The sequence below is a fragment of the Lampetra fluviatilis genome, chromosome 43 (assembly GCF_964198595.1).
Source record: "Lampetra fluviatilis chromosome 43, kcLamFluv1.1, whole genome shotgun sequence".
NCBI classification, from domain to species: Eukaryota; Metazoa; Chordata; class Hyperoartia; order Petromyzontiformes; family Petromyzontidae; genus Lampetra; species Lampetra fluviatilis.
In genome coordinates, this window is record NC_136317.1 from 3,071,475 (window position 1) to 3,095,574 (window position 24,100).

The 24,100-nt window shown below is 50.7% G+C and overlaps 1 protein-coding gene across 4 annotated transcripts in view; it reads right to left on the reverse strand.

Moving 5' to 3' along the window:
- Positions 1-3,020: 3,020 nt before the first annotated feature.
- Positions 3,021-24,100, reverse strand: part of LOC144947019 (ragulator complex protein LAMTOR4-like) — a 62,589-nt gene continuing 41,509 nt past the window's right edge. For all 4 annotated transcript variants that reach the window (XM_078876148.1, XM_078876145.1, XM_078876147.1 and 1 more), the window contains 2 exons: positions 23,828-23,945; positions 3,021-4,856 (listed from right to left, as the gene is read on the reverse strand). In XM_078876148.1, coding sequence (XP_078732274.1) covers positions 4,759-4,856; positions 23,828-23,945 — 216 coding nt within the window. In that variant the 3' untranslated portion in view covers positions 3,021-4,758. The remainder of the gene's footprint in view (positions 4,857-23,827; positions 23,946-24,100) is intronic.

The window sequence follows — 24,100 nt, forward strand, 5'->3', positions numbered from 1 at the left end:
TCTCTCTTCCTTCGCTGGGCCGACTTGCTCCCTCCACGGCGTCAACTCCGTGAACATTTCTGCACCTCCCCGACGCCAAGAAGCTTCAGTTGTGAGCGCAGGAAAACCATCAGCTCCTTCATCACTCCACGAAACCCCTCGCCCCGAAATCCGCCCCTTTGATGTTGGAGTGGACCAGTTGTGGCGCCCAACAGATTTCATGTATTATGGGGGGGTGGGGGGGGGTTGTTGTTTTTGTTTTGGGAAGTCGCGGGTTTCGACAGCTTTGCCGGAGCCCCGCCGCGTAACCGTGGAGACGCGAGGCCGGTGATTTGATCCACGACGGACACACAAAAATTAAACAAAAAACTCCCCGAAGGTCGGCTTTGGTAGGCAACTGACGCTCCTTGGAAAGGAAGAGCGTGTTCATATAGGCGACGTTTCGGGCTACGGCCCTTCGCCACGTAGGCCAGAGATGCAAGAGTCTGGCCCGCTCGCTGTGTGCGTGTGTGTGTGCCGTGAGTGAGGATGACCATCTGCCAGAAACGTCGCCTCTTTTTCTCCGTTTTCTTTTTAGGGTCGACGTGTTTTGTTGTTTTGTTGTTGTTCTTTGTTTTCGTTTGTTGCACCGCTGTCAACGCAGCAGCGGTAGCATCGCCGGGCAAAATGTGTTGATTTTCAAACGCAGAGCAGTTTGACATTTTCGCTGTTCACGCGCAGTGCAAAGGTAACATCACCATCAGCAGCAGTGGTAACATCACCATCATCATCATCAGCAGCATCACCGTCAGCAGCAGCAACATCACCATCAGCAGCAGTGGTAACATCACCATCATCATCAGCAGCAACATCACCATCATCATCAGCAGCAACATCACCATCATCATCAGCAGCAACATCACCATCATCATCAGCAGCAACATCACCATCATCATCAGCAGCAACATCACCATCATCATCAGCAGCAACATCACCATCAGCAGCAGTGGTAACATCACCATCATCATCAGCAGCAACATCACCATCATCATCAGCAGCAACATCACCATCATCATCAGCAGCAACATCACCATCATCATCAGCAGCAACATCACCATCATCATCAGCAGCAACATCACCATCATCATCAGCAGCAACATCACCATCATCATCAGCAGCAACATCACCATCATCATCAGCAGCAACATCACCATCAGCAGCAGTGGTAACATCACCATCATCATCAGCAGCAACATCACCATCAGCGGCAGCAGCAACATCACCATCAGCAGCAGTGGTAACATCACCATCATCATCAGCAGCAACATCACCATCAGCGGCAGTGGTAACATCACCATCATCATCAGCAGCAACATCACCATCATCAGCAGCAACATCACCATCAGCGGCAGTGGTAACATCACCATCATCATCATCAGCAGCAACATCACCATCAGCAGCAGTGGTAACATCACCATCATCAGCAGCAACATCACCATCATCATCAGCAGCAACATCACCATCATCATCAGCAGCAACATCACCATCAGCGGCAGTGGTAACATCACCATCATCAGCAACATCACCATCAGCGGCAGTGGTAACATCACCATCATCAGCAGCAGCAACATCATCATCAGCGGCAGTGGTAACATCACCATCAGCACAAGCAAAGGGATTTCCTTGCTGCTCAGAATTTAGCAATCGAGTCGTTGGTGCTTGTCTCCCGTTTGCAGCCCTGCTGAGTCAGTTGTGGAAATTCCACATTCCTATGGCAGGGGCGAGTTTATCCATAGGACAGCCTCCCACAGCCCTCCCCGCCCCTCCATAAAAAGTACCTATTTTATCAACCCTGGTGGAGGGATGATGGGGCCGAGTCAACCCACCAACCAGGATTTGAACTCCACACCTTCCGATTGCTAGCCGCTTGCTCTACTGCTGAGTCACCTTCGTGTCACTTCATAAAGCCAACGAACTCGCCGGCAGGCTGCCAACGTTTAAACTCTTTTACCCCTTTCACCGATTTTGAAGCCAAATATTTTACATTCCCCCCCCCCCCAAACATGTAAACTGATATGATTAGCTACCGCCTCAAGTATTGGCAAGTATGGTATTATTATCCTCATCAGCATCATCAGCAGCAGCACCATCAAAAGCGGTAAGAACATTTGATATTGTGCATTCTCACGGGTCCAGTCCATCACGAATGTGCATTGACCGCACATTGACGTAGCCTCTCTGAAACAACACTTTTGGCGGAACTGGCTCCTGACTCAGGGATGGATTCCCGAAACTCCGCTGATTCACCGCGGATCGTAGTCGGAGTCGATTTGGTGACCGTTGAAGCCGGGACGCACCAATCGGCGAGATAGGACGGCGCAGGTTGGTGGAGACTCTTGAAGACGAGTAGCAACATCGTCGTCGGCTGACAGAGGCAAGCGCTGTCATCATCGGCAGCATACGATGTGACTGGTATCGGCCGATCATCCCAATGCTAAATGCGACTCAATTGGGATGGCACCCAGGGCCGGATTATCCGAGTGGCACAAGTAGCTAGACATGCTACGGGCCTCGCACTTTCAAGGGCCACGCTCTAAATGCTTTCAAGCTATCAATTCCGGTTCAGTGATTCTGCACTTGCTCTATTACTATATTACTGATAGTACTATAGTACTATACCACCTTCAACTTTTACGAACGACTGGGTGTTTAAGATTAGCGATTTGTCGTATTATCTGGCTGTATAGCAAATGAAAAAATACAATTACTTTACTATGCAAGTTAAAAATGTTGTGTTTAAATATTTACGTGTTTTTTTTAATTTAGGGCCCCTTTATTAAAACATCATGCTACAGGCCCCCCACTAGCTTCATCCGGCACTGATGACACCCACACAGCAACTGCGCCCCAGACCACACGTAACCTGGCAGATCCCTCCTCGAAACTCAGCCTCGAGACTCGGTGAGACCTTGCGGGGTAAGACAAAGCCAAGCGCACGCGACATGATGTATTCATGACCGCGCCGCTCCACGCCGTTCCGAGTTTCACGAGACGACGTCGCGTTATTATCCGCGCGCATTTATTTGCAAATTTTGCGGATGTCCACGCGACGAAGGCCCACGCGCAGCGAGCCCACTTACAAATGTATTAGGACCAACGCTGCCACCGTGATCTCCCATAGAAGAAGCAGCAGCAGCAGGAGCAGCGAGTTCGAGCGAAGCTTCCCAAACGTCGCGACGCACTAACAGCGTTCGGTGCGTGGTGAGCGCACGGATGCGTGCGTGAATGCGTGGCAGGGTTCCGTGATGCGTACGTGCCCGACTGTGTTCATAGGCGCTCGCCAACAGCACTTGCCCCGAAGAGTCTGTTAAGGCTATGACGGGGGGAGTGGGATCTTTGTCTTTGTTTGTGTGCGTGCGCGTTTGCGTAACCCCGCGACCCAAGTTCGATTCCCGCTCAAGGCCAACGTCAGTGACGAACATCCGAACCGGTTCTGGGACCTCCCCCCCCTAGGTCGACTCAGCCTTAAATGGATGCCAGGCGCGGTGCTTTGACAACGGCATCGGAGCCCCGTGCTGGCCACCAACCCCTTCGCGTGCCGTTCTCGCCAACAGCACTTGCCCCAGAAGTCTGCCGAGGCTCGGGGGGGGGGGGTACCTTTGCCTCTGTATTACGACGTGTGCGTCTGTGTGCGCTGACTTGTCTTGCTCTTCACACGCGCTCGTGCACGTGTGAAGCGCGCGCGTGCGTGCGTGTGTGTGCGTGCGTGTGTGTGCGTGCGTGTGTGTGCATGCGTGTGCGTGCGCGTGCGCGCGTGTGCGTGCGTGTGCGAACGTAGCGCAAAAATACTTTTCACTTTTTCAACAACTTTAGTGCGTGCACACGTGGGGCGTGCGTGGCGCGTGTGCAGCGCCGCGCGCCACGTTCAGCCCACGGGGCTCTCAAACCTGCGGGGTGCGCCCCGGTCGCCTGCCAGAGGGGGGGGGGGGGGGGGGAGGGACACAGGATTCTGCGGCAGGGATACCGTGCAGGTGAAATGTTAAAAACGTGTGCGGGGAGCTTCGGCGCCGCGTCGCGGTGACAAAAACGCAGACGGATGCGCAGCGTGAAACACGTGACTTGCTAACACCACAATGACTAGGGGTGTGAATGTGTCGTAAAAATATTTGTGTGTGCTGTTCTCATCCACAATACAAGTTTGTTTGGGATAGATCGTTAAACCCGCCACCACCGACACAGCCAATTACTGGTACAGCACTAACCGGTGTGTTGGTGAGCAAAGCCACAACATTTACAATCTTGAGTACGACGTTTCACCACAAATTACAACTGGCTTAATCAATTAAGCTTGTTGTAATTACTGAAGCTAGTTGCAATTACTGGCGAAATGTCGTACTCAGATTGTAAATGTTGTGGCTTGGCTCTCCAACACACCGGTTAGTGCTGTACTAGTAACGAATTGGCCACGTTCTGTTTACGTGACAAACCTTACTAGTTGGCTGTGTCGGGTGGTGGCGGGTTTAACGACACTTTTATATATTTCCGCGATCTCACCAAAAAAAAGCCTGTATTATGGATGAGATTGGTCGCGAAAGCCGACGTGTTAATACTGGTCTCAGTATGTATATATGTTGAACTTCTTTCGCACCATACATATCCAACCGTGCTGTTCGAAGTAACTTTGGGGGGACCCTGGGAATTGTTGTCTGGATTGGGGGGCCACAACACCAACAAGGCTGGAAACTACTGGGTTTAATAACAGCCACTACCATCGGCGTGAATCGTGATGTCTCCTCGTTCTTATGCTTCCTTGGGACACGACGAAGATCTCTTCCTCTTCACCACGAAAATCTTCTGGCCGGAGACGGTCAGCAAGTAGCTGTGATCTTCAAACATCACTGGGGGAAGAGAGGGGCACAATATCAAAGTGTTACCTTACAAAGCAGTGAACCATCTTGCCGCAGCCTACATAATTTGACATTTTAACACGTAGGCTTTCGCGACCAATATTTGTCATAATTCTGGCGAATTGCCCGATGATGCTGGATGCAATTACCAGCGAAACGTCGTACTCAAATTGTAAATGTTGTGGTTTCACGCTTCAACACACCAGTGGGCTAAAGCAGTGAACTATTTGTCTTTTGTCAACGTGACACTTTTTTACTGATTGGCCGTGTCGGGTGGTGGAGGGTTACGACACATTTATAAATAACGCGATCTAAACCAAAAACGTTGATTATGAATCATTTGACATGCTGTACCCATATGTCCCCTCAAGGTCTACGGGTGACTGAGGTTTGTTCCGTGTAGCCCCCAGGCTACGGAACGCTCTTCCACGTGACATCAGATGGATCTCTCAGAGTCTGTGGACATTTTTTTAAATGCGCCTCAAAACTTATTTATACGCTTCTGCTTATTAAACTTTTAGTTCATTTAGTAAATTATTCATTAAATATATTTATATTATTGTTATGCTGAGTGTCTGCTGCTGCCGTGTCCTGGACAGAGCTTCGAGATCCTTGATGAAAAGCCGCTATATAAATGGAATTATTATGACTAATCAGAGCTCACGTGCTCACGGCAACAAGATTTAAAAGTGTGACTTGCTGCTCGGAGGAGAATTGGAACAGTGCCCCATCTCCTAGGTACACCCCTTGAGCCAGTCATGGGAATTCTTCCTTCCCATGACGGCTGCACGTAGAATAAGGCCTGGTCGTGCAGGAAGTGATGAGAAGGAAACTGGCACCATTTGAACACACGTGTAGGATGGACAACAGCAGGCAAATTAAAAGTGTGGTGTCGGGACAAATGGAAGGAACCGGACGGAGAGGAAGACCTGACATAGAATAGATTCACGGCCACGTAAGAGATTGGTGCCAGAAAAATATTGGCACAAGACAGAGGAAAGTGGGGAAAACAAATATGAAGTGTGCAGTGGATACCTACGGGGCTATCTGCCCCGTGGATCGCGATGATGATGATGATGACGGGGAAAAGTCTATCCATGGGAAAAACGTTGCATTTCCCCATAAAGTCAGTGCCGGATTATCGTAGTAGCACAAGTAGCTAGACATGCTACGGGCCACGCACTTTCAAGGGCCCCGCGCTAAATGCTTTCAAGCTATCAATTCCGGTTCAGTGATTCTGCACTTGCTCTATTACTATAGTACTATACCGCCTTAAACTTTTACGAACGACTGGGTGTTTAAGATTAGCGATTTGTCGTATCATCTGGCTATATAGCAAATGAAAAAATACAATTACCTTACTATGCAAGTGAAAAATTTGCGTGTTTAAATATTTCCGCGTGTTTTTTTTTATTTAGGGCCCCTTTATAACATCATGCTACAGGCCCCGCACTCGCTTCATCCGGCACTGCATAAAGTAGTACTGATTTTATCGAGTTCCCGAGGGATGATAGGGGCCGAGTCAACCCCCACACCCCCCTCCCTCCCTCCCAGCCAGGGTTTGAACTCACGACATTCGAATTACGAGCCGCTCACTATACCAGCTGAGCCGAATCGCCGGTTGAAGATCCGCAGGGGTCAATGAATTAAATTTACATGGCAGTAAAAAAACTAAATGGAATGACATCCTGACCCTGGTGGGGTAAACAGAAAGGGTACATTTCGATTTAAAGCTTTTGTGACTGCAGGGATTCATCTTCTTGGTTCTTTCGGTAAAGTCACGTAGAAGGGAAGTAATAAAATAATAAAAATAAAACATAATAAAATAATTCTCACGACGTTTCGGCCGCTTGCGTTGTGGTCGAAACGTCGTGAGAATTATTTTATCATGTTTTATTTTTATTATTTTATTACTTCCCTTCTACGTGACTTTACCGAAAGAACCAAGAAGAAAGGGTACAGGCGCAGCCCTGCAATTGCTTGGTCACGCCACTGCTGAAAAAAGTGCCTCCACTAGCCAGACCTCTAAGAGAGCCCCTCTAGAGGTTTTTGTTTTGGCCTACTCTTCCATACTTGGAAGAGGCGTGAGTAGACCACACTTTACACCTTAACCCACCACCACACGCATCCTGCCAAATCGGCTAACTGCGGTGAACCCACACAACAAAAACGATCGAAGTGCAAAGTCGATAAATGGCACAACTGCCAACCCAAATACAGTAAAACCTTGGATTGCGAGTAACTTGGTCTGCGAGTGTTTTGCAAGACGAGCAAATTTTTTAAATAAATATTAATTTGATAAACGAGCGAGGTCTTGCAATACGAGTAGTACGTGTACACGCTTTGTCTGCCGAGCGTCACGTGATCACAACTGATGTACCAGTGCTTTGATATACGAGTGCTTTGATATACGAGTGCTTTGGATGACAAACACGTTTCCGGAACGAAAAATGCTCGCAAACCGAAGGTTTTACTGTAGTTTACCCGTATTCTTGTACAGGGAAATCAAGTTTTGAGGTTCTTACGGCGTACAGCCGTTTCAATATGGGCAACACATTTAATTGTGTATTTGTTGTGTTTCTCCCTTGCGATGGGACTTTGTAGGATGAACGTTGACATTTATAAGGAGCACGGGCTGACCAATACGGTCTGAGTTGGTCTGTAATAAGGTAGGCCACTGACAAGGGGTTGACAGGTATGTAGTGTACTCTTTGGTTCTTTCGGTAAAGTCACGTAGGTAGAAAAATAAAATAAAAAATAATATATCGACCGCTTGTGTTGCGATCGAAACGTCGTGATATATTTTAATTTAATTTAATTTTCTACCCACGTGACTTTACCAAAAGAACCAAAGCGTATAGATTCCTGCAGTCACGAAAGCTTCAAATCAAGATAGGTATGTAGTGGCAAGATGCTAAACAAGAATTAAACAAATAAGAAGCCGCTGCGCACAATCGAAAACGTTCCCGCTGACGCCGCGCTTTAAACGACGGCGACGACGACGAGAGGATTGGAGCGCGGCGCCGCTGTCGGCTGGCGGATCATCGCACGCCACCTGTGGGGGGGGAGACGATGATGGGGGGAATCCGCACTCTCAGAGCCGCCGCTTCAATCGCCGTCGCCGGCGCAACGCCGAACGGCGACCCTCCCCCCCAACCCCCGCTTCTCCTGCGTCGTTCGTCCGATGAAGAATACGGCTTTTAAAAAAAACAAAAGACGAACATGTTTTCGCTGTCAAGCGTTGGGCTCTCACCAAAAGCGTTGAGACTCTAAGCGCAGGGCGACAATGCTTTGGTGTTGCCGCACGCGCACGCACACGCACGTGCGCGTGAACAGTCGTTGTGACAGCGGTGAGCTAGGTCGACTCGGCCTTAAATGGGTATCTGGTGCGGTGTGTAAAAAACAACAAACACATCAGCACTCTGGAGACAAAGGCGGCCGGGCGCGGTGCTGGCCACCCACCCCCTTCATGTGCCGTGCCGCTAACAGCCACTTGCCACTACGGACTGTCAAGGCTACACCCGTTAGGATCTTTGTCTTTGTGACTGTGCAGGAAACTTCAAACGAGGCATAGTTGAGATCCTGGCTTCATCCCGGGTGGGATTTGAATCTCCGCTGTGCTGACTTCGGCATTCTGTCACTCTCTCTGAAAGCCCCCCCACCCCCCACCCCCGCGAGCGAGAGTGGGACAATCTCAGCCACCGGCACGATATTTAACCGCGCTCAACCGTTATCCGCACGGAATCGATAGGGGTAGTTTCATTTGTTGTTGTTGTTGTTGAACCGGGTGAGAAGTCAAGAGACCAGAGGTAAGAGTGCATGCAGGGGAGTAGGGTGAGATGAGAGGGGGAAAGTGCGTGGAGGGGAGTAGAGAGATGAAAGGGGAGAGGCAGGAGAGTGTGGGGGGGGGGTAGAGTGAGATGAGAGGGGAGAGGTAGGAGAGTGCGTGGGTGAGTAGAGTGAGATGAGAGGGGAGAGGTAGGAGAGTGCGTGGAGGGGAGTGGATTGAGATCAGAGGTAGGAGAGTGCGTGGAGGGGAGTGGAGTGAGATGAGAGGGGAGAGGGAGGAGAGTGCGTGGAGGGGAGTGGAGTGAGATGAGAGGTAGGAGAGTGCGTGGATGGGAGTAGAGTGAGATGAGAGGGGAGAGGTAGGAGAGTGCGTGGAGGGGAGTGGAGTGAGATGAGAGGGGAGAGGGAGGAGAGTGCGTGGAGGGGAGTGGAGTGAGATGAGAGGTAGGAGAGTGCGTGGATGGGAGTAGAGTGAGATGAGAGGGGAGAGGTAGGAGAGTGCGTGGAGGGGAGTAGAGTGAGATGAGAGGGGAGAGGTAGGAGAGTGTGTGGGGGAGTAGATTGAGATGAGAGGGGAGAGGTAGGAGAGTGCGTGGAGGGGAGTAGAGTGAGATGAGAGGGGAGAGGTAGGAGAGTGCGTGGAGGGGAGTGGAGTGAGATGAGAGGGGAGAGGTAGGAGAGTGTGTGGAGGGGAGTAGAGTGGGATGAGAGGGGAGAGGTAGGAGAGTGCGTGGTGGGGAGTAGAGTGAGATGAGAGGGGAGAGGTAGGAGAGTGCATGGAGGGGAGTGGAGTGAGATGAGAGGTAGGAGAGTGCGTGAAGGGGAGTAGAGTGAGATGAGAGGTAGGAGAGTGCGTGGAGGGGAGTAGAGTGAGATGAGAGAGATCTTGAAGACGGCAAGGAGGGGGGTGGGGGGGGCACGAGGCTCGTCGTTCAGAGTTCAGTCGTCGCTGCTGTCTGCACCGGCCCCCCCCCGCCCCATGTCCCCGGTTTGCGGAACCGGATTCCGTTATCGGCGCTCGGCGCAATCTCGGCAGCTGCCACTAACAAGCCGTGACACCGAGTGGGTGGCTGGCAACGCACCACCACCACCCCCCCCCCCGGTGTTGTTTTGCAACATTCGATGTGGGGGTCGGGGGGGGGTGAGATAGGAGCTGGCGAGAGAGGCGGCTCGTCCCCTCCGCCGGTTGGCCATGAGCCAGCGGTGGCAACTTCCACGTTCTCATGGCGGGCGGGCGGCCAGGCTGTCCACGGTGGGCGGCTAACCGTCGACTTGATCCACCACGTGGCGCGTGATCGACCGAGTTGGGCCACAATACCGGAATCTGATTGCCAACCATTACGAACGGCCGGCTAATCGTGGCCGGTGTAGTGCCGTGCACCTCAAGCGGTCCGCCTCCTGAACCTCTTTTCGTTCCTCTCTCAAAGCCTCACCTCAAAGCCTCACTTCTCCATCCACTTCCCTGCCCCTCACCCCTCCACTCCTTCCCGTCCCTCCCCTGTAGCCCATTCGTGACCTCTGTGCGCCTTCGGACGCTCGTTCCTCAGCCCTCGCACGCCCTTGCCATCTCAATCACTCGAGTTTTTATTACGGGTTTTTGGTAGTTATGTAAAGCGATTTGAGCTAAGGCGCTCTATAAATATAAGATGAGATGATCAGGATGATGCGAGATGTTAACTCCCTCGCCTGGTATGCAGGAGGTCGTCGGTTCGATCCCGACTCTGACGCCTGCTGCTGTATATTTGGAGTTTGTGTGTCTCTCTCTCTCCACGTGGTGGTATGGATTTTTCTCAACGTAATGCGCTTAGGGTATTTGGCTGCTATACATGTCCACGTGATAAGCCACTTTGTTGAGCTATCATTTGTGGCCAGGTCGCTTCTGAAAAACAGCTGTATAGCTCAGTGTGGCCTGACCTGGTAACAAAAAAAAAAGTTTAATAGTTTCATTTTTTAACAGCGTAACGGTTGGCACAACTCTAGTCGGCCACCAGTTGGATCTCCCGGCGCGGCAGCTGAAACGACGGGGTAGGTTTCTTAAAACCCCCCGCCGCCTTTGTCCACTGGGCAGTACAAACGGGAATCACCGGCTAGGCAGGTCGCGTGCGGTTGGGTTAAAGTGTGGGTACTGCCACCTCTTCCAAGGCGGCTGGCTCTCCTCGTAAGAGATGCCCTCGGGCAGCAGTGTCGTGAGCAAGCAATTGCAGGGGCTGCACCGTTACCTGTTGATAATCTCCTCCGACAAATGACTCGTATTCTTAAATCCTTTATATTAAGTTCACTTGCTTGCTTGCTTGCGCGCTTACGACCGTGCAAATCTTTCGGTCGTTTTTTAACCCACTTCCCGTGATCCAATCGAGCTGACATTTTCCACACAGACTCGTTGTGCGTGACAAAATGTTACACTTTTTAGGACAAAAATATAATATTTAATTACCAATTGCTTAATGGTGCCATGCAATCATCTGACCCATAGGTGGCAGCCATCTCAAGCCAGAGGATGAGAGGACTCTAGCCGCCACGCATATAAAGGATTTATAGTGAAAAACTTTGTTTTTACGGGTTATACTTGTATCACTTGCAATTGAGTGGTCATTTTATTGCTGCATCGGCTGTTCCCTGTCAAAGTCTCGCCGAGGCTGAAAACACATTTGCTTTGGGTTTTCTTCATTTTGAAAATTCCCTTTTCGAGTATATTAATTTGTTTCATTGCATGCGTGTGTGTGTGTGTTGGGGGAGCAGTAGTGGAGCGTTTAGCGCGCTGCGCTATCCCCACTCACCGCCAACACCAGTGACGATTATCTGAACCGGTCCTGGGCCTCCCCTAGGTCGACTCAGCCTCAAATGAGTACCTGGTGCGGTGTGTAAACATCGCCACTGGGGAGACAAAGGCGATCGGGCATGGTGCTGGCCACCCACCCCTTCGTGTACCGTTCCAGCCTTCATAGGTGCTCGCTAACAGCACTTGCCCCAACATTCTATTAAAGGCTATACGGGGGGGGGGGATCTTTGTCTTTGTTGTGAGGAATTGCAGAGAAAACCCCAGCATACGGGTGGGGGGGGCAGCACTTGAAACAACTCTGCAGCTGTGTCGGCTGCAACGACGCTGCCCTCCACACCGACCAAGCGCTGTGGTGCGCGCCAGCCTCGCCTGCACTTTGGGCTCATCAGCCACTCCAGGTGCCGCCGCTGAACCCCCACCGCCCCCCCCCCCCCCCGCAAAGCGACGCGCTTTGCTCCGTCGCTTTTACGGCAAGCGATAAAGCGACTTGGAATGATGCTCCGTGCACGTCCTACTTGATGTGCTACCGCCAGTGTGTGTGGGGGGGGGGGGGGGGTGGCGAGGGGTGGGTTGGTGGTTGGGGCTATAATAATGGGGCGCACAAGCAGCCCGAGTGGTATCGTGTTAGGACGGTTGAAAATATTGACCTCGAGAATCGATCGTTGGCCAAACTTTTGGACGTTTCGTCATTCGCTTTCAAAGACGTGCAAACGCGTCGCAATCTCTGTTTTTCGTGCAAATTCAAAGCAATTTGCGTCCGCGTCAAACTTTCCCGTGCGCCGCGTGCCCTTTCCTCAAAGACGTCAGCAATCGTGGCGTCTCCTTCCACTTGCCTCTGTCGGCGGTGTTTGACTCGGGAACTCTGCGACGATGGATATTCCCAGCTGCGGCATCCAGTCGTTCAATTCGCTCGTTGTTACTCGATTGGCTCGTCTTCCTCCGCTGCGTGTAGCTCCTAATGTTCAATGTTCCAGTGAGTGATTGGTAAGGGATACGTTTGCAAAATGGCCAAATGGCTGAGCCGACGTTGCTGACATTTTGGGTTTGAATCTGGAATCCCGGCCCGCCTGTGATTGAGCCGGGCTCCCAAGTGCGGTGAGCTGATGGTCTACGTGCGTGATCACCGCCGACTGCACCTCCGATTAGGACGGTTGGCTACGTATGGTGCGAAAGAAGTTCAACATACACGCAGACAAACAAAACGCCGTACTACGAGTTGCTATTTCACACTCAGTGTGGCTAAAGTCCGGCTCTTGAGATTTTAAATAAAAGTTTTGGCCGCTGTGCAATGTCCACCGATCTCACAGCAGAATGCAGCGGGGGGGGGGGGGGGGAGCAGTACAACCCCATCTTGTGCGAGGACAAACGTCCCACTTGAAGGGTTTTCTGGAATACGTTCTGTGAAAAGCTCACGCAATGTCCCACAAAATGTATTTTTCGATTTAAAGCTTTCGTGACTGCAGGGATTCATCTTCTTGGTTCTTTCGGTAAAGTCACGTAGAATGGAAAAAAAATATATGAAACAATAAAACATTATAAAATAAAAAATATATTATAATAATATAATATATTAAAATAATATTCAAAAAATGTAGTATGTTTTATTTTTATTATTTTATTATTTCCATTCTACATGTCTCAAGACACGCTTTCAGACAGTCCTCTCAAGCTGTTATGTGCTTCACATTTTTTGTTGCTGTTGCAAATTTGCAGCGTGACGCCCGGCACGGCAAAACGGGGCCTGCCCTCGCGATCGACGTCGCGCCGATCTTTTGACGAGTGATGCGGACGGCGCCTGGTGGCGTTATAGCGACGGTAAACGCGCAGAATGAATCAGGCCCGGGCCTGCTGGATGCGAACCTCTGCAACAACGAGCAATGTCGCCTGGGCCTCCGGGGGTCACCGCCTCCCCGAGAAAATTTTCAGAACGGATACTGCGGCTCGTGACAAAGAGCGCAACGGGGATGCAACACTTTGGGGAGAAGGGTGTGGAAAATCATCAGAGACATTTTTTCAAATCAAGAAATGTTTTTTTTTTCAAATCGAGACATTTTTGTTTCAAAACCATTCGTTGAAGTGGCTGGGCGATGGTAAACCAAACTGCCGCACGCCCTTCAAAAAAAACAAAAAGGCAACGAAAACCAACAACAAGGACGACGTAAGATGAAGATAAGATTCCGTTTTAAAACGCTGACGTGCCCAACGTCTCTCCCTGCCGTCGTCTTACCGTGGGGGGACAAGGTCACGGACCCACCGTGCAGCTTAACCGCTACGGGAAGAAAAGTCGCGGGCGGTGAAGGATCCAAACGGCCGCCACTCTACAACCGCCCACTCCACCGCCGCCGCCGCCACCGAGATACGGAGCCACAAAAATCTGCACCGAGCGGCGTGGTGAAGAATGGCCAAACAAACAAGCCCGGCTACGTACGGTGCGAAAGACGTTCTACATACGTACGTACGGCATGGAAAGGCTTCATCCAGCAGTGGATTGAGAAAACGGTGTACGTACGGTGCGTTGTCGTATCACTGAGTGTCGTCGTCATTTCAGTAAACGGCCTTTATTGAGGACAGAGGGAAGGGCGGAAAGGTTATCTTGTGTTATTTGCTTTGCCGCACGTGACGCAGGAGAATTGCCGAGTCCATTTGCATCGGGAATGAAAGCAATAGACTCACTGACAGCGGCTCAGGCCTTGACCAGCCTTGCCATCTCAACTGACAAGATCGCGAGATCCCGGTGCAGGGGTCAAAGTCGGCCGATTGCTCTCCTCCAAGGTCGAGGGTGAAGAAAAAAAAGAAGAAAGCCGGCTTTTTTTTGATAAGACAACTGCGGTTGCCCAACGGGGAGAGAGAGAACAGAGAGACCGTCCCCAATCCCCTGCCATAAAAATGTGGAGTTTCCACCAATGTCTCGCGGTGCTCGGCAGAGGCAAGCGATGCCGCCGCACGTCTTTTGACGGAGGCAGCGACATCACGGCCTCGCAGTCGAGCAGGGAGACGCGTACGTACAGCCGGGCGTGCTCGTGGTGGCGGCTACGCACGCGGTCTGTAACCCAGCGAGGGTCGGTGGATCGCACGCACGGTGCCTGCTGTGCCTGTTGGATGAACACGGCCATGCGGGTGTAGGTTGGCGGACGCTGCTTGGCGTTGCTTCTCTTTCGTGTCGATGAGTTTTTGCTATTTCGACCCGTGCCACATTTTACGGCTCCGGGGAAAAACGACAAAAGTATATTCTTGGTTCTTTCGGTAAAGTCACGTAGAAGGGAAATAATACAATAATATGAATATAAAACAACAAAAATTCTCACGACGTTTCGACTGCAACACAAGCAATCATCAAATGCTGTGAAATTTGAAAAAAGTGGCGGTTTTTCCTAACGTTAGGAAAAACCGCCACTTTTTTCAAATTTTCTTGCTGTGGATTTCACACCTGATGATGATTGCTTGTGTTGCAGTCGAAACGTCGTGATAATTTTTATTGTTTTATATTAATATATTTTATTATTTCCCTTCTACGTGACTTTACCGAAAAAAACAAGAATATGAATCCCTGCAGTCACGAAATCTTTAAATCAAAACAAAAGTATACTCAAGAAACTCAATCCCTGACATCAGAGTGGGTTTTTATCTCACCTTGGTTAACATTTTGAAGGGGGGGGGGAGGGCGCAGAGGGAGTGGCGGATGGGTTGGGGACTGGAAGATAAAAAATATGAGGACAGATAAATGTACCACGGGGTGCGAGTCACTTCTCATCTCGTCGTTTTATGGTCTATTTGCTCGCTTTAACTCCAGAGGCAACAACGCGCTGAATGCCAATCTCTCTCGCCGTGCCAGTACGCTCGCGTCAATCATTGACACGCAGTTATGATACCCTGCCCAGAATACACAGGTGCATCCTATCCATTTGTTTATAAACCTGGCCATGTGATTATTTTACACGTACCTGCTATGAAGAAAAAGTAGGGCGACTGCCCGAAACGCACACTGCACTACACAATACACTACACACGCTTTACACTTTCTACACGACATCCTACGCTGCACACACTTTACACTACACTATACACTACACCAGCGGTGGACAACCTGCGTCCCGCTGTGCCCCTCCGCGTGGTGGGCAGGCCTCGGTGTGTCTAGGGCGCTGCGCGGGGCCATGATGATGGGTGCACAAGCGCCGTGGCCAACTAACTCGCCTGGGTTGCACATTCACCGAATCAGGAGGGTGCAGTTACTCACACGCTCTGCTATTATTATTATTTGGTTCTTTCGGTTAAGTCACGTCTAAAGATAAAATAATAAATTAAATAAAATAATAGAATACTATAAATTAAATTAAATAATAGAATACTATTATTTAATTTAATTTATTATTTTATCTTTAGACGTGACTTAACCGAAAGAACCAAATAATAATTCCTGCAGTCACGAAAGTTCTAAAATTAAGATTATTATTATTATTACTATTGCTACTACCGTGAACTCGTTGACCCAGGAAAGTCTCGCTGAGTCTCAGGACATTTTTTCAGTGTGTGTGTGGGGGGGGGGGCGATGCTGCTATGTGTAATTGCAATTTGCGGTTTTCTATCATCGCGTACGACGGCAGTACGGCTCAGGAGGTAAATGCCAATGTCTAGGTCTGCTGCTGGGCATGACGAGAGGGCTTTAGGAGAAAGAGTTTGTGTAGTTTTGGTCGAACTTCTGCGGTTTCATAATCAACGTTTTTGGGTTTAGATCGCGTTATTTATAAATGTGTCGTAACCCTCCACCACCCGACACGGCCAATCAGTAAAAAAGTGTCACGTTGACAAAAGACAAAATAGTTCACTGCTTTAGCCCACCGGTGTGTTGAAGCGTGAAACCACAACATTTACAATTTTTGAGTACGACGTTTCGCTGGTAATTGCATCCAGCATCATCGGGCAATTCGCCAGAATTCTGCGGCTTGTCCATCGATGTTTCTCTGTGGGTCTCGATGAGTCTCGATGGGTTTACTGTGCGGTCCACAGTTTGGGTTGCATACCCACAGTCGCGCTACTGTGGATTATCTTGAATTTTCCATTCGACAAGGAGATGCGTGCATCAGCCCGTAGATGTTTCTGATGCGGTCGATCGTCTCACCGGTCGTCTTCGAAGAATGCCAAAGTCAGGAGGCTTGGGTGTCCAATGAGGTGTTCAAGCTGCAGGTATTAATTCTGCAATGCTGCACAGTTGACATGTGGCCCTACAAGATCTGCCCTCACAGATTCATGAAGTCATTTGAGCGAATGCCTATTTTACCCAGGAAGGCCTCACTGTATCTCTAAATATTATTTTTTTGTTAAATTGGTCCTGCCAAGTTTTCGCAATCCATGTTGTTATTCGTTATCCCAATTAAGTAATTTGCAGGGGATTAGCCGTGAACCGCCAATAATCCGCAAATTACAAGGATTTATGGATTATTGGATCGCAAATTATTGGATTTCTGCGGTAACTTTTCGTGTCGTTTGGGCCAATAGCGGTCACACCACGCCTGCGTGTGTTTAGCTACGGAGGAGGCTCGTGAAGGACGCTACTGCTGCTGGGCAGTTGGAGGTAAACGCCCTCCAGCAACAACGGTGGGCAGTGGAGCGACGCTCGCAACAACGTGCGGAGCGCCGGGCGGCTAAAACGCAGCAAGTTGGCATGGTAGGTGGCACACTTGGGTTCATCGGCCACTCATCTCAGTCAGTCGAGCCAAAGCGCCTGCTGGGTCTGTCCCGTGACCTCCTGCCAGCGGGCGTTCGACACTTCACGTGGCCTTAACGTGCACATGGCCTGGCACAAGCGCCGCGGTGACGTCACCGCCACTTATGGCGAGTGGCGGTTGTTGTTGTTGTTTAGCTACGGGAGGAAACCTAGAACCCGGAGGAAAGCCGTGCAGAATAAGAGGGAGATCATTCAGACTCCACACAGAAAGGCCATGCTCGTGTTGGGCATCAAACCCAGGATCCACTTTCTGTGAGGCACCACACCAACGCGATTGTCGTGTGACAATCTCACCGTCACAGCGTGAGAGGCTTGAATGAGCAAAGTTGCATTGCCAGTGAGCTTGCGAGTAACTATGCAATTGTTCATCATTAGACCTCCTTTGCCAGTACCAAAATATAATAATGGGGTTTTCCCCCTTTTTTTTCTGGCCACAAAACTGAAACCTTTTTACAAGGATTAATGTCTGCATTAACCACGATACTTGCAGCCAAAATGCAAACAAAAACACACTATGATAAAAGGCCTTTTGGCGTCCTCTGGTCGAGCACCAATTGAGTCGAGGCTCAAAAGAAAGCCGTCCCTTGGTGTGGACCAATCAGTTTCAAGGACAATGCATATATTATCATAGTGTGTTTTTGTTTGCATTTTGACTGCAAATATTGTGGTTAATGCAGACCTGAATCCTTGTAAAAAAAGGTTTCAGTTTTGTTGCCAGAAAAAAGGGGGAAAACCCTATTATTATATTTTGGTACTGGCAAAGGAGGTCTAATGATGTAGATGTTCACCCCGAGCCCTCATTACTTTGATAGTGGCATTGTCTTTGAGCTGTACGCCTTTTGGCGTCCTCTGGTCGAGCACCAATTGGGTCGAGGCTCAAAAGAATGCCTTCCCTTGGTGTGGACCAATCAGTTTCAAGGACAATGCATATATTATCATAGTGTGTTTTTTTGTTTGTATTTTGACTGCAAATATTGTGGTTAATGCAGACCTGAATCCTTGTAAAAAAAGGTTTCAGTTTTGTTGCCAGAAAAAAGGGGAAAACCCTATTATTACGCAATTGTTCATTTGTGCGGGAACATCGACTCACCCGCCAGTCAACGAACACGTTCATTTAGCTAATTCTTCTGATGATTCATTCACTGAATCGATTGCAATTTTCACAAAATCTATAAATTGCCCTACCCGCCGAAGCCCAAGTGTCTCTCGCTGGCTCATCTCCGTTGGGGGCCCTTGGTCAGCGGTGGAAATTCCCCATTCCTATGGCAAGGGTTTTCCGGCTGGACATACGGGCGCTGCCACCCTTCGGCAGGGCTGCCCCGGGGCAGCTGTCAACGCCCGCCCCACCCTCTGGTCCAGCACTCTTGATGAAAGAATGTGCGCTCGTTTATTCACTGACAGATCGATTGATTTATTGTCCGCTCAATCGATCCATCGATTAACTCTACCGATGAACAGCTTTATTTAATGAACTATCCACATCTTCGAGTCGCGTGGGCCAGGCCCTCCGTTGGGACGTTTCGTCCACTTCCTTGTGAATGGAGCGTTTGCCTCCGCGCGCGTGGGAGGGGGGGGAACCCGGAGTGCCCGGAGAAAACCCACCACGTGTACTGGGGGTGTGTGGGGTTGGAAAGCAGTCAACGGGGGGGTCGGTAATCTACTTGCTGCCCTGTCATCTCGTTTACCCTGCTTTTATGGCTTTATTTTGGTGATTTTCGAAAAGTGTTTTGGTTTGGCCATGTTTGTTTGTTGTAGTACAGAGGTAGACTGAAATTCCCCATTCCTATGGTGGTTGTTGTTGTTTGACTTGCATCCCACTGGTATATTTGCACAGGGTTGGTGTACGGTGATTTTTTCTGCAATATTTTGCTGTCTTTTCTTGGATTTTCTGTTTGCACATATTCACTTTAAGATGATTTATTGTTCATGTTTTTGTTTTTTGTTTGTTGCGGTTGCACCCGATTCAAGAGCCGAATGGCTCACAGGGCTATACCTAATAAATGAACCTTGAACTTTGAACTTTACACGGTTGTTCATTCGCGTTGCTCCCCGTTGTGTTCTCCCGTTCGTGCCACTCGTCGTCGCCGCTGCTGCTGGGCGCGGTGTCCGACGTTTCGCTCCACGTGCCGGGAGCCGCTTCTTTGGGAGGAACTCGGCTCTGCAGCAGCGACGAGCAGCATCGGCGACGAAGGCCGCGCACTAACCGAGCGGCTATGAACGCCGGCCGCTTACTTCGGTTCCTGAAGAAGCTCCCAGGACGCGGAGCGAAACGTCGGACGTCACGCCGAACAACGACGAGTGGCACGACGCGAAATCCCTTCGCAGAGCTTCGTTGTCCGTTATTTTTCTTGTCGTCGTACGGCCGCTGATGTAGACGCAGAACAACAACTGCAATTTCACATTCAGGTGGTCAAACCCAGATAGCCGCGCTCGGAGTCTATCGCCGCGATGTCTCCTTCGTATTTGTGGATCGGGGCATTGCGTCGTTACACGTTGAACGGTCTGCTCTCGATGACCACAGTCGCACCGCTGCTACTGGAGAGTTGAACCGTCGATGAACCGGGGCGATAGACCGATTGGGGGTCCGAGTGCAAAAAAAACAACTCCGCGCCGCCCGACTTACGCACGAGCCGTGGGACAGTCCCTGCCACTCCTGCAAACCATCAGCAGAGGGTGCCCCAGGAATTCTGGGAGGATTAGCGGCCGCCCCGAGCTCGACTGGGGAGGTTTAAACAACGCCACAAATCTGAAGCAGCTGCACCCACGTCCCTCCGTCGCTCCCACTTTGGATGATTACGCCTCTCTCTCTCTCGCTTTCGCTCTCTCTTCCCTCTCTCTACACTGCTAATCCTGCTTCTTCCTTCGGACGGCTCCGCTTTGGAATCCCCCCCCCCCCACCTCTCCCCCCCCCCAAGCTGTTATAATGATAATGATAACTTTGCTCAAATCGAGAAATGTACAAGTTCACGTCGATTTACACCTTGAGGTGTTTGCTGCTGACCGCTTGGAGTTTTGGGAATTTTTTTATGGGCTTGTGCTCGGCAACTTTGATTCACAAAAATTGCATAATGTAAAACAAATCATTCTTTTGATGAAGTGCCCTTGACGTCGCTTTACCCGCGATAGCAAAGTAATCGGTGAAGACGTTTACTTTTAAGGATGGCTTCAAAAGACACCAGTGCGGGATGCCATCACGGTGACGTCTTGTGACAAAGGCGGAACCACCTGATCCCAAGGTAGCGCTGTTGGCAGCGCATATGGAGAGCCTGATGTTGGATGCCAGCGGTGTCCAGGTCTCTAATCTCGATTGACAAAGGGCTGTACGTGATTCATTATAATTATACGGGATCATTACTGGCCTGCACTATGTGTAGTCCCCAGACATCACAAAAGAGATACTCAAATCTCATTGGTAAATATATATACAGTTATATAATTATGGAATGACTTCAAATAGAATTTCGAGAGCCCGCACTGGTGGTCACATCAAAGCGAGGACTAAAATGCGAATGCTGTTGCCATTAACAAAACATTTGAAGTCCAAACGAGTCTCTCACTGCTCAAACAGCGGGACGCCCCCTCTCATCTCCAACCGTGGCTCCGATCCAGCAGCGGCAATTCCACATTCCCATGGCAGGGGCAAGTCTCTCCATAGCACAGATGAAAAAAAAAACCTGTATAACCACGCAAGGACTTTGAGAAAAACAGAACTACATACGGGGTGTTTCCAGTTTATCAGTTTTGCTTTTCAAGAATTCGTGCTGTTTGGGGTGCGAGCGGTGGTGCAGTGGTTCGCGCACTGGGTGACGAGATCGATTCCCGGTCACGTGGAAGGGAACATCGCCGGCGAGTGATGGCTGAACAACGCAGAAGATTTGATCCGGGTGTGATCTTCCACGGAGCTGCTCATGGGCCCACCCTAAATCGCATATACTGCACAAACCATGCGGTTACCCTACTGCACACATGGAAAATTAAAAACGCTCCAGTGTGCGACTGTGGTCATCCAGAACAGACCACGCAGCGTATGACGACGCAATGCCCCGATTCACAAACGCGAAGGAGACATCACAGCGATACGCTACTCCGCTGCTTCTGACACAGTTGTCTGGCTTGACCACCTAAATGTGAAATTGTAGTCCCTTAGCTCCGCATCTACATCAGCAGCCGTACAAAATAAGAAGACTGAACATGTCCTGCGTGCACCCCCCCCCCGCCGCCCCGCCAAATCGCATTGACCAGCATGGTGCAGTATGATCAAACTGCCCTCATGGATCAACACAGTCGTTATCCAGCAGTGGATTTGACAAATCGACTGTACAGGAGGTGCTGTTTAGAACTGAGAAGAACAATAGAACAGTTTGGGAGAATGGCAAAAGTCAAAGACCGGTTCATCCGTTCAAGTATTTTCGGCCGTTCAGACATCGCAACCTCGTGCGGCCCTTCTGGAAATCCATCGCAGTGGCGTTGCCTACCCAGCATGCCGCAGGGGCCCGCGAGTCGGGCCACGAAGAGGTGGGGAGGCGGGCAATGGGAGGAGAACCCCATTTCATTCCTCGCCCCAGGGCCCATGAAAACCACGCTAGGCCACTGACTCATCGTCAGGCCGATATCAATGAAGAACGGCGCTCCGGTTCGAGGCTGGAGGTGTTGCCGGTGTTGTGGGAGGAGGGGTTGTGGCTCGCAGGGCCCACGCTGGCGCAGTCCGGGTCCCCGAGTCCCAATCCGATCCGTCCGTCCGTCCGTCCCCATCTCGTGACGCTAACGTATTTATTCCGATAATCCGATGAACCGTGTCGTGCGTACATGTGTTACGCATTTTCCCAGAATTTAGAAGATTTCCGGAAGCCGATGAGCGGGGAGCCAGAGTGAGGTTTTTTTTTCTTTTTTTCTCCGCAAACGTCTCGTAAGGAGACCGCCGGCAGGACGGTCAGCCGGCGAAAACGACGGGAGACGGGAGCGGAGGAATCGTCGGCCGCGGGCAAACCTGCCCCCCCCCCCCCCCCCCCCCGTGGCGATCGCAGCCTCTGCTGGGGCTAGCCAGACGCAGGTTCATCTAAGGCGTCGGTTCGATTGATGCGCCGGGGGACACGCGAACGGCGCTCCCTTTAGGCGAAATAAAAGAGGTCCATTGTTTGGCAATTCAGAAGGAAGTTCTGCCGTGTCATCTGTTTGAGGGGTATTCCCTGACACAAGGTGGCGACGCCGCTAGCTGCGAAAGTTATCCGAACGGATACGTCTTCGTTTCGGTAAGAACGCGATGCAGACGGCGCAGTTTAAAACGAGGACGAAGAAACCCAGACTCGAGCTCCAGCCGAAGAGCCGCCTCTCTCGTTCCGTATAAATTCCAGCCTGCACACAGGCGTCGATTCTCGGGGCGCGTCCGCAACCGAGCAGACAGCTCGCCTGCCAAAGCCGAGTCGCCGGCGTGAGGGACGTCTCTGCGACGACGAAATCTCAAGAGTCGTTTTGGTTGCTCACCCGATGGCCCGTGGCGCGGACGAGGATTCACAGACTCTCGCGGAGTCGCAACAACGCGGCGAGGAGAGAGTGGCGGGGTGGGGGGGGGGGCCCTTTGCAGTGGCAGATCCAACGTGGGGGGGGGGGGGGCGGGGGGGAAAGTGTCAATGCCCACCATGCCCCCACGCCAGTTGACACCCTGACTAGCAATGGCCACGCTTTTGCGTGGGATACACGGCTCGGGGTGGAGGGTGAGTGACGGGGGGTGGGGTGGAGAGTGACGTCAGCGCGATGCACGAGCCCGGCTCAACGTCACCGCGCAGATGTGCTCGGTGACGTCACCCGTGTGCCAGCCAGCCAGCCAGCAAAACTTATTTCTAATGGAGTATGACACTTACCGGAGGTAATATGTTTTTATTATTATTGAAGGGGGCCCTATTTAAAGATACTGACATTTTGGGACCCGCTCCGTGGCGGCCGTTGCTGTTTGATTCAACAATTCACTCCGATTGTTGCTCTAAATTCGTGGTTCTTTATCTTAACCCGGGGTGCACGCTGCACCCCATGGGGGAACGAGACGTGGTCAGATTTGTTAAATCATCAAAAGCACAAACGAATCACGGGCACGTAAGCAAACAACTACTTTGCGTTATCAAACCCCTATGTGTTTATTAACCTTTAACATTTTTAATTTACGATTGAGAAACAAAGGGGCGCAAGGCTGCAGTAAAGGTGAAGAACCACTGCCCCAAATCATGTCGGTGATAGTGGAGAAGCACTGGCTGACAGCAGTTGTGACCTAACCCGATTGTCACTTCCTGCAATTTCACTTCATTTTTCATGGAGTGTGGGTTCGGAGCATTAAGCTGAACATTCACGGGTTACAAATTATTATTCGGTAATTTTTTTAATATAAATAATTGTAATTATGTCATTCGTCGTCATCAAACTCGTTTGTAAAACTGATACAATGATTTTTTTTTTTTAATGTCTATGTACTTCCATAAAGATATAGTAGCAAACAGGATAATAGCCGTATTTCATGAACTGCATCCACCCAAACCACGGCAGCTCGAGAGAGCCCCTCGAGAGCGAGGGTATTTTGGCCTACTCTTCCAAAACTGGCCAGACGTCTTTGGGGAGAGCTGGCGGTACCCACACTCTGCCCCCACCGCCTGCGACCGACCAGCGGTGGAGTAGTAGCTCACTCACCAGACAGTCTCTTGAAGCAGGGTTCGGCCTTGTCCTCGATGGTCAGCGTCACGGCCAAGCGGAGCATCGCCACGAGCACCTTCCCCGCGCGCTCCGCGTTTTCCAGCTCGCCGCCCGACTGCGAACGCACGCGCGCAAAAAAGCACAAAGCAAAAGATCCCCCAGGAAGCCTACGTGGCCTGTTGGGGGAAAGGGCTTCAAGGCAGAGGTCGCAACCGGGTACCCGATACCCGTACCCTACCCGATACCCGGCTACCCGTACCCAGCCGGGTA